This window comes from Sciurus vulgaris, assembly GCF_902686455.1.
Source record: "Sciurus vulgaris genome assembly, chromosome: 6".
Classification (NCBI taxonomy): Eukaryota; Metazoa; Chordata; class Mammalia; order Rodentia; family Sciuridae; genus Sciurus; species Sciurus vulgaris.
In genome coordinates this window covers 167,854,523-167,864,892 of record NC_136466.1, presented here as the reverse complement: position 1 = coordinate 167,864,892, position 10,370 = coordinate 167,854,523, and the positions used below count along the sequence as shown (strand labels likewise).

The 10,370-nt window shown below is 48.0% G+C and overlaps 1 protein-coding gene across 2 annotated transcripts in view; it reads left to right on the top strand.

The window, feature by feature from the left end:
* Nucleotides 1–415: 415 nt before the first annotated feature.
* Nucleotides 416–10,370, top strand: part of SRD5A1 (steroid 5 alpha-reductase 1) — a 39,864-nt gene continuing 29,909 nt past the window's right edge. The window contains exon 1 of one of the 2 annotated variants that reach the window (XM_079144352.1): nucleotides 416–902. In XM_079144352.1, coding sequence (XP_079000478.1) covers nucleotides 622–902 — 281 coding nt within the window. In that variant the 5' untranslated portion in view covers nucleotides 416–621. The remainder of the gene's footprint in view (nucleotides 903–10,370) is intronic. The other variant, XM_079144351.1, reaches the window with a different exon arrangement.

Below are 10,370 nucleotides of genomic sequence, written 5' to 3'. Positions count from 1 at the left end.
CAAGAAATGTGCCCAAAGCGCCACGACCCGTCCTCCCGGAAAACGAGCGCGAGAGAAACGCGGCACGCCGCAGGGCGGAGAGGCTCTCGAGAGCCGCTCCAAAGACGTCCTTACGCGAAGCACGCCGCTTTGCCCGGGCTCAGGCACCTCCGCGGACGCCTGAGGACGGCGCGTGCGCAGAGCACGCGGGACGCCGCGCAGGGCACCCGCTTCCCTGGAGTGGGCGGGAGAGGAGGGCTCCTAGTGCCGGGGCGGGGCTCCGATCGCGTGGGGGCGCGGCCGTCCGTGTGGGCGGGGTTTCGGCGAGGGACCGTGGGGCGGCGCGGGCGGAAGGCGTGGGCGGAGGGTGGGACTCCGCCTGTGGGCGGGGCTCCAGGTGCGTGGGCGTGGCGGGCTGCGCCGCACCGCCTGGTCCGCGGGGCCCGCGGGTCTGGTTTGCCAAGCGGGTGGCTGAGCCGGGCGCGTCTCACTCCGGGACCATTGTCTCCAGCCCGGGCCGGGAGGAGGCCGAGTCGTGGGCGGTGCTCGGGCTTTGCGTAGTCCAGCTTCCCGCCCCCTTCTGCCGCCCTATATGGCACCGGCGTCCAGCTCCTGGCATGGAGCGTGCAGCCGCCCGCCGGGATGGAGCTGGCGGAGCCGCGCCTGCTGGACGCGCTCGCCTGCCTGGAGTGCTTCCTGGGCGTCCTGAGCTTCGTGGGCATCCGGCTGGTGGGCTCGCCCTACGGCCGCTACTCGCCGCAGTGGCCCGGCCGCCGCTTACCCGCGCGGGCCGCCTGGGCCCTGCAGGAGCTGCCCTCGCTGGTCTGGCCGCTCTGTGAGTGCGTTCGCGCGTCCTCCGAGCGCCTCGGCAGCTGGCCCAACCGCATTCTCCTGGCCATGTTCATCATCCACTACGTGCACCGGTAACGACCCGTCGCGGGCGGCGCAGGTGTCTCCCTGTATCGCATGACTCGGGAGTTAATTTAGAAATACTGGATTAGTCTGTAACGCTTAGAAAGGACAGAAAGGGAGCGATGGGAAAATGAGTTGAGGTTTTGACCTGCATAGTGATAGTCTCACTACGACCCTGGATTGTGTTCCCCTAGAGGTAGTCTGCAGTTTCTGAGCCCATGGTATGACGTTGGTTGCCTGAAAGCACCTTTGCAGTTGTGTATTCCCGCTTTCCTCCTGTTTACCTTTGGGATGTTTATACCTGGTGGAACTTTTCTCCTAGCCAGGTGACCCCGCTGCAACTAGGAGACCTGTTCTAAAAGTACTTTGGACACCCTTGCATTCACACCAATGCGCACTTAACCGTTTCAGACTTTCTTCTCCACCTTATTCAAGGACTGTGGGGATAGCTTTCCAGGCAGAGGCCTTAAACATAAGTACAGCCTAAAAGGGACTTCTAGATTTCTTTGGGGGGAGGGGGATTGGGAAGACTTTTTAAAAATGATTATCTGAAGTCCTTAGGTCTAATAAGATGGGGCTCTGGTTCTTAAACTTTGGCTTTTAAACAGTTTAAGTGACTGACCAAAATTGTAAAATCAAAATGTAAATGTTTTCATTCAGGCTCTGAAAAACTGAACAGTTAAAAACAATGCGTCTGCATCTAAGAAGGTTGCGGTCAGTGACTGTTGGAGAATAGACAGGTTAGGCAATCTCTGATTTTTGGAACCCATCTTAAAACATCCACATCTTAGAAAGGTTGGGAGAATTCAACCTGTGTGCATTTACAAGCCGTTTTTCTCTGCTGGTGTCTTATATTCCACTGGGAAAGGGACAGACTTTCAGATCTAGTGCCCAGAACAGGTGGCTGGGATCCAGAGGGCTCTCTGTATAGGAGTTAACTGGAGACTCAATACACCTGACCAGAATGCCTCTAAGCTTTCATTGCAGGCCCTTTAAACCAGGCCAGAGTTCAACGAAGGCTCAGTGAGTACTGTGTAATTTACACTCTTTAAAGAGTATTCTGGGGGCTGGGGTTGTGACTCTGTGGAAGAGTGCTTGCCTAGCATGTGTGAGGTACTGGGTTTGATCCTTAGCACAACATAAAAATAAATAAATAAAGTAAAAAGGTTAAGAAAAAAAAATGCTTGAAAAAAAAAGGGTATTCTATTAAGCAAAGTTATTGTCTGACTACCTGATCTATTTTTTTTGTTATGTGATGGAGCTTTACTGCAATTTGAATCAGTCAGACTCCTGTCTAAATATACTTTTCCATAAATACATCATAACTTGTGTTTCTCTGCTGGATAAAAGCAAGCTCTGGAGTCAGACTACTGACCTAAATAGCAGATAATCTCCAAAGATAAATAAATTGGGGAATAGCAGTGCATTGCAATGAAGTCTGTGTGCCATAGAGCACTACATGCATATCCAAAGAGGTTCCCTAGGGAAAGTTTTCAAGACAAAATGAGGATATTATGTGAAATACTTTGAAAGGATGGTGCTTGGCTACAAGGGTCACTAACAAGAGTAGTATCAGTCCAAGATTAAATAACTAGGACAGATCCTTGCAGAAGTTATTTTTTGGGTAAGGTTGTGGCGGCCATTGTTCAAGGTTGTAGCTCTGGCAGTCTTTTTGCTGGTTCTTGTTACTGGGCACGTATCCATGAGATCTCCTCCCTCAAAGCCTCTCGGCTGTATATCTGTTGTTGGTGGTGTTAGGACATGACAGAAGTGACTCCTTGCTGATTTAATAACTTTCACATTTCTCCCTTTGGGTCAGGCTCTTTCTCTGAGAGCATTGCTATTCGATCATCGTGGAGTTGGGTTTGTTTCTAGGTACCAGGGCTAGCCTGTCCTTATTGCTGGTCTGGTCTAGTTTGGTCTAGTCTGGTCAACACTGGGGAAAGGGTCGATGTGAAATCTGTCAACAACGTTTTATCCACATTTGAGCTATTGTCAACAACGTTTTATCCACATTTGAGCTATAAAGAGGTTTAGGAAGAGTGAATCTCAGATTGTTTAACTGCAGTCCACTATTAATTTTAATTATTTTCCCCTTTTCCTATTTTGTAGACATTGGCTATCATCAAAGTCCTGGGCTAGCATCATTTTCTTGTGGTTCTATAGAAAGTTGTCAAGCAATAGGTACAAATTCAAAGTGAAATACTACAGAACAAATCCAGCAAGGTAGAACAAATCCAGCTTACATAATAATTTAGGACCGTGAACCAAGGCTTGTGCAAAGCCCTGGATTCAATTAATGTCTAATGGGAACTGGAACTAGGTGAAACATGTTGTAACCATTGAGCCTACTATCTGATTTCTCTTATGTTCTTTGGCCTCAGTTTTCACAAAAGGATTTATCCAGATAAAACATGCGGTGTTTGTATTGACACAGACATTTCCCAATTTCAATGTAACAGAAATCAATCAGTATCCTGTGACTAGGTTGAGTTGAGAGAGTGTTATAAAAATGACCATTAGAATGATTTGAACAAAAGGTTGAGTTGGGGATATTGCCAGAGCGCCTTCTAGGTGGACTGAAGGATTCCTAGTTTCTGTCAGGTCACTTGCAGTAGTCAGGACTGTGAAATTTTAACTATACCAGTATCCTATTGTGTGATAGCAACAAGGAAAGCTTCAGAGGGCAAGAGCTGCATTGTGATTAAGAGTATTGCTCCACCCTCTTGGGAGAAGCTGTCCCCAGCCTGAAAATGCCAAACTTCTCATCTTGATTTGCAAGGAGCCTCTGTTAAGGCATCAGGTGGTTTGATAAACCTGTGCAGCCCATACATCAAACACAAGGCTTATTTCTTGAAATTTGTACCGAGCTATACCACTTCAGTTTTTAGCCCTTTAGAAAAGAGCAGTTCCCATTCTTAATTGGAGAGCTGGAGCCAAATATTAGGGAAAAGAACTAGAGGAATTTAGGATGTAGTCCCATCTAGAGGTAAAGAGGAGGAATCTGAGAACAGTGAAGAACAAAGACGCAGTCTAATAGCGACTGCACTGTAGCTTTCTTCTGAAACATAATTTCATCCTTGCAGTCATACCAATTTTGAGCAAAAGTAATCAAGGAAAAACCAATTATTTTGCAAAATGAGCTTAGTCTTACCAGTTTGGATTGATTATTTTCATTAGCTCAGCAGGAAATATGATTTGCCATATTGTAATATCAGATTTAGAACCTTCCACAGGCAGATTTCAGATTTCACATGTAGCACCATAATATCTTGGAGTCCCGGACTACAGATGAGTGACAGTTTTTACTCACTCACTGTAAGGTTGGGAACCCCTGAAGCCAGGAATTTGACACGTTTTCAAATATGGCATCCTGGTTGAAAGCCACTGTTTCCAGTATACTATTATAAAGAGAACAGATTCTTATTAAACTTACACAAATAACCATATTGACATAAAAAATGAAAGTATGATTGGTTTCTTAATGTTTAAAGTACCAAGTAGGGAGGCAAAAAGTGTTTCTGTGTTCACAAAAGCATACTTTACCAAATTGCTATAAACTATAGTGAAAGAAAGGTGTTTTCTTAATTCAAGAAGACAAAAACATATAAGTAAAAAAAAAAAAAAAAACAACTATTTAAATAAAGACGTAAAAACACATACATTATTAGTTCAGTCCTTTTCACATGAGGAATTTGATTCAGTTTGATCTTATGTAGCGGTTTCCTGAGCCCCTTGGTTTCTTCATTGAGTCCTGGAAATTCCTATTGACTACACTGACCTTCAGGAGTGCTTGTTAGAGTCTTTCCCATGAATCTCTGATTGCAAGTATGTTTAGGAAAGAATCAGAACTGGGGTGACAAGAGACATTGTCCCGACCACAAGACTTCAACGGAAACCTGGAGTGGGGAGCGGGGATTGGGAGAGACAAGAGACACAGGAAATGGAGACAAGACAAAAGCCTGATCAAGTCTCGTTTATTAGGGGAATAAACACAGTTAATATAAAGTACAAAAACCAATCAGAGGAAAGCGCGCGAAGGCAAGACTAGTCTCGCGCCAGAACTTGAATAAGGAAGTGTAGTTGGCCAATCATGAAGCACCACGCAATCTAGTCTGATGCACCTGGTGTAGTCTGACAGGTGTGTAAACAGGTAGAGGCACGCCCCACCAGCATCTGGCAGGCGTCATCTTAGCTCAACATGAGGGGAGGCAGGGGGCGTGACCTTGAGGCAAGGCAGGGCGCGTGACCTGCTGGCTCCGGACGAGACATAGAATAGCCTGCTTAGCATTCTGAAGAGAGGCGTTCTGCTCGGAGGATGAGGAAGTGCAGTGATTTTCCTCACACACAGGAGGCTAAGCTACAACCGTGACTGGCAGCATCACCAGGAATCTCAGACACTTAGAAATCTTACATCAGTAATCTGTCCCCACAAATATAACTTCAAACAGATTTAGCATCACCTTATTATTTAACAATGCTTCCCATACAATCCAACATTCCAGATAAATGCAGTTGATTTATTACAAAACAAGGTATGTGTCCCTGTGAGGGTGTACAGTGGCCTGTGTTAGTCAGTTTTCTATCACTGGAACAAAATACCTGACGTAAGCATTTCACAAGGAGGACAGGTTTATTTTGATTCATAGTTTCAGAGAATTCAGTTCTTGGCCAGTTGGCCGGACACAAAGCTTTGAGTCTGTGGTAAGTCAGAATACCACGGCAGAAGCACGTGGAGGAGGAAGCAGAGAAAGAGAGAGAGCAAAGAGCCAGGGTCACACTCCGCCTTTAAGAGCATGCTGCCAGTGACCTTCCTTCCTTCCACTAGGCCCCCCCATCTAAAGGTCCCAGCATCATCAGCCAGGGGCCACGTCTTTAGCACATGGACCATCAGGGGACCCTCAAGATCCACAGCCCAAATGGAAAATCTGAGTTAACGCTACATCTTTTGAACTGTAGAACTTTGATTCTGGGTGGAATGCTCCAGATGGCAATATTTTGGAAACATTCAATCAAAAATAGGGGTAATAGCAATATCAAATAAGTCACTTATTTAACCAGAGTGACTATTAAAAGAATTTAAGAGCAAATAGATGTTAAAAAAAAGAGAGTCAGTTTTCCTAAGTAATCAAAAACCTAATAAAGACACCATGAAGCACGGGAAGTTATCTTGATACAATATCTTTGTTTCTCATGTTGGTTACCGAAAGTAAGAAACAGATCCTCCCGTGGTGTGCTTGCTTCTCATGGTAAGCGGTAGAGTGACCTGGAAGTCAAGCCCGGCGAGTAGGTGCTAGGAGCTAACTAGAGGCTGGAGGAGCCTGTGTCCCAGGTTAAGAGTGCATGTCAGAGTGACAAAGGAGAAAACCAGCACCGCGTGCAGGGAGCCACCTCTTGGCACCAGTGGAGGCACATAAAGTTGTCTGGTTTCAGGACAGCACATCAGGAAAACACATGATTAGCACCAAGGCCACCTTGGCCAGGGCTGGGGAGGAAATTAGCATCCTACAGGAGCTGACTCAAAGCTGAGAGGTGCAAAATCAAACAGAGACCACAAGACTGGGGAAAGCTGCCCTGCAGGAGATGGTTGGAATTTCAAAGAAACCAATTTCAAAATTAAAAGTTAAAACCTAGTGCAGGTGGCAGTAGCTCAGTGATCGAGAACTTGCCTGGAAAGGCCTGGGTTGAATCCCAGCACTGGAAAGGAAGCAAAGGAGAAAAGAACCTCCTGCACATCTTCACTGAGAGCTGATGGGCATTTCCAGAAAACCTGTTGCTTTAAACAGAGAACTAGATTCTGGTTTCATATCAGTGTGTTAGTGCTCAAGTGCACAAGGGCTGTTCTCAGCAGATCTCACCGATGGGTAACACAGATCCAGAGGAGCTGTGTTCCACTCGCTTAGTCTAGAGCGTATTCAATATCATGGACAATGAGCAGACTCATGTTAGGATAGAAGAAGGGGTACCCCTGCTTCCCTGTGACTGAGGAGGGCTTAAAGGAGAAGAAACCTGCAGTTTCAAAATAAGTCCCCTGGGGCTGTGCAGCAAGATTCACAAGGTGTTCAGAGCATGAAGTGGGCCCTGTAACCTGACAGGAACCTGTGTACAGCATTCTGCTTGGACAGAAATTTCATTTCCCACACAATTCCCTCCCCCACCCCCTCTTCCCTTTCTCTCTCTCTCTCTCTCTCTATCTCTCTGTATCCCTTGTTCCCTCTCTCTCTCTCTCTCTCTCTCACACACACACACACACACACACAATCCATTTCTCTAACTTTTTTTTTTTATCAAAAATGCATTCTGATGCCTATCCCTGTTTTCATGTCTCTAATTTATAAGTTCCTGTCTCATTTTTATTTCCTTCTTTAAATTTACATTTTGAAAAGGATTAAAAAAAAAAAACAAACTCCCATTTAGACAACATTACTCTTTCCTCCATAAAAGAACTTATTTTATGTCTTCGTTTTGTCATCTGGATCCATCTTAATTTTCTTACATTCTTTGCATATGACTAGCATTTTTCATTCTTACTAGCCTTCGTTTCCAGTGAAGACCCAGAAGGAAAGCAGTCAGTCTGGACTCGTTTGTTGCTGACTGATGATTTATGTCTAGAAACACCTGCTCCCTCACAGGGCACTTGTTCATAGTGATCGGGATCAGGGAGAAAGGCTTCTCTGCAGAGACAGGTTTAGATGCTTCATGAGTATCTTCATTTTACATAACAACTTCAGCATTTCAAGTTACATGAAAGGTCACTTATAAACATTTATCTCATTTATATTCTAATACGCCTAGACTGCTTATGAAACCTCGGGTATTAGGAAAATTCTCTTGGTGGAGTTGCACCTGATACACGGAACCCGGCCGCTGCACTGTACTTCCCAAGATCTTAAGCATCTACCAAAAAACCCCCGGCAAAGATGGGTGCCAGGGACCGTTTGGAAGCCATTCTCATTTTCACTGCTCATGTTCCAAGCTGTAATTTCCCTGCAGCTCGACAGAAGTGACTCCGTTTTGATTCTGACGACCTTCTCGACCCGTCACTTGTGATCTGGGATAAGTGACTAAGCCGTGCGCACCAGGCTTTCCCACCTGCAGGACAGGCTCAGCCATGGCGCTGCGCGGCCTGCGCATTCCACCGAGCCGCGACCCGGGACTGGCTGCGTGGGAAGGGCCTCCGGGCTCAGCGCTTGGCTCAGCGCGGTCCGGCTGGGCGGTGTGCCACTACCCGCACGCACTCGGCGAGGCTGCTGCGCGCTCTGCCAGCTGGAGCGCAGTGGAGGTCTCCGAAGGCGTGGTGCTGGCGACCCGGGAGCCCCTCGCAGAGCCTCGCGGGCTGGAGGCTGTGGGACGGGAGGCCTCACTCAGGAGGAGAGCGGACGCTGCCCGGCAAAGACCCAGAGCGCCCCTGGAGTGGTCGAAGGTGAATGGACCCTTGGGCGCGGGCGAGACAGATCCAGGGCTGCAGAATGAGGGACCGCTGGTATTTAAGCCCCTGGTTCCTGGACTAGTTTTTTAAAAAGCCGTTCTAAGGATTTGCAGGGCCAGTCTTCACAGTGCTGTTCGGGTTGCTGTGCACAGAGCCCACGTGGTTCAGGGACATTGATGTTTTCCAGAAAGAAAAGGACATTTTCCATCCTACCCAAGCAACTAATTTATTAAATAGTTATTTGACCTGAGTCAGTGAGACCTCGGAAGAGACCTGGGTGGAAACAGCCTTCAACCCTGACGATCAGCCATCTTAGCTGGCCCCGCAGATTTAGGGAGCCCTTCAGCTGTACAGAGTGCCACAGGTGACACAGGACCCAGCACAGAAGCCGGAGAAAGCCAAGCCTGGGTGGGCGGCAGGGGGGCTGAGTCTGAAGCCAGGTCCTGGGGCTGGCCACGGTCCAGGGTGCCTGATGGTGGCTGCAGAATGGCAGCTCCTCCCAAAGCAAGTGTGAGCGCTTAGATCAAGGGAGGCAGGACCATCATCCCAGGGAGGACAAGCAAAGGGCAGTGCGTTGGCTTCTAGGATAGGGGCACTGCTTGTTCGTGTGTGCGCTCAGCCGTGGGCCGGGGCTGGTTTGCGGGCTGGCGCTGCGCTGGGAGTGCAGACAAAAGGCTCCGGAGGAGTGGAAGGCAGGTCGTGAACCCTCCGCAGGATCTTTTGACGGGGATGCCAGGAAATAAAGGGCAGCCTGCCTGGAAGAGGAGAGGGACAGCTGTGATGAGGGGTGACCTGTAGAGGTCCCGACTAGTCCCCCAAGGAAGCAAGGGATGTTTTGGGGAATATCGCTAATCTGTGATGTGCAAGGCCCTCAGTCGTGAGCTGTCCCCTGCATTCTATCTGTGCTGAGGTGTCTTTCTTCCGCCCCTAGGGTGTCTGGCACTGAGGGCAGACACAGCTTCCTCCCCTTCTGTCCTTGGTCTTTCTGAGCGAGGAGCAGTGTCTGACGGGCTGCCAGCTACCTGAGACAGGTGCTTCCTCACGGCCTCTCAGCTGACCTCCCATGTTTTAATGTAGGTGAGTGAATAGATTACCTTGACCCCAAGCATCAGTAATGGGGGTGGCATCTGCCCAAGATAAAGCATCTGCTTGTGGGCAGGCGTGTGTGGGATGGAGGTCTGCTGAGTCAGCCCTGCCTGGGAGGCCATCCCGCAGGTGGACAGTGGGCAGGCAGAGCCCTCCCCACGCTGTGTTTTATCAGCTCCCCGTATGTCTAGCACATCCCTCTGCTCTCCTTGTTTAGAAAAAAGTAATAGCATTGTCAAAATTAACTTCCGTCAGCTTTAAACATTAGAATTAGTTAAATCTAGGCTGTGGTGGTGGTTTAGTGGCAGAGCATTTGCCGGCCATGCATGAGGCCATGGGTTCTATTCCCAGCACAGCCAAAGAAAAAAGGACGGGTCAGAATATGACGGATGAGAGGGAGGAAGCACTTCCCAGCAGTCTCTGCACCAGCCTTAAAGAGCAGGCTCCTCAACGAAATGGGTGACAGGGAACCCACTGAAATTTAATACTGGGCAGTGAAAGCATCCGTAGAGACACAGAAACTTGGAAACATTGAACATAGTACAAGAAATGATCCATTAGAGACGTGCCAGCTTAGCTTAGTGGAGGGGAGTGTAGGAAGAGAGAGACGACAGTAGCAGGAAGAAAAATTGGTCTGGGGGAACCTGTGGAATACAGAGGGAGTTGATCTTAATGGACTCACAGTTGGTGGGGGAAGTCCTTGAGTGGAAAGCAACAAAAACTGCTCAGCCCACAGGCAAATAGTTGGGCAGGAACCAGGGTCACTGGTTGCCATGATTATTAGTACTGTGAACAATGTAGTAGACACCTATTTAACACCTGATCTGGTTCATGGTTTTTATTGTTGGTGCTGATGTTAAATGCTGGCCCTAACATTCCTACATAGGTGGCAATTAGTATTATAAATAGACACTGGACGTTTATCCTAAGGCTGTGCATCTGTTGCTGACATGAGTGCTATCCT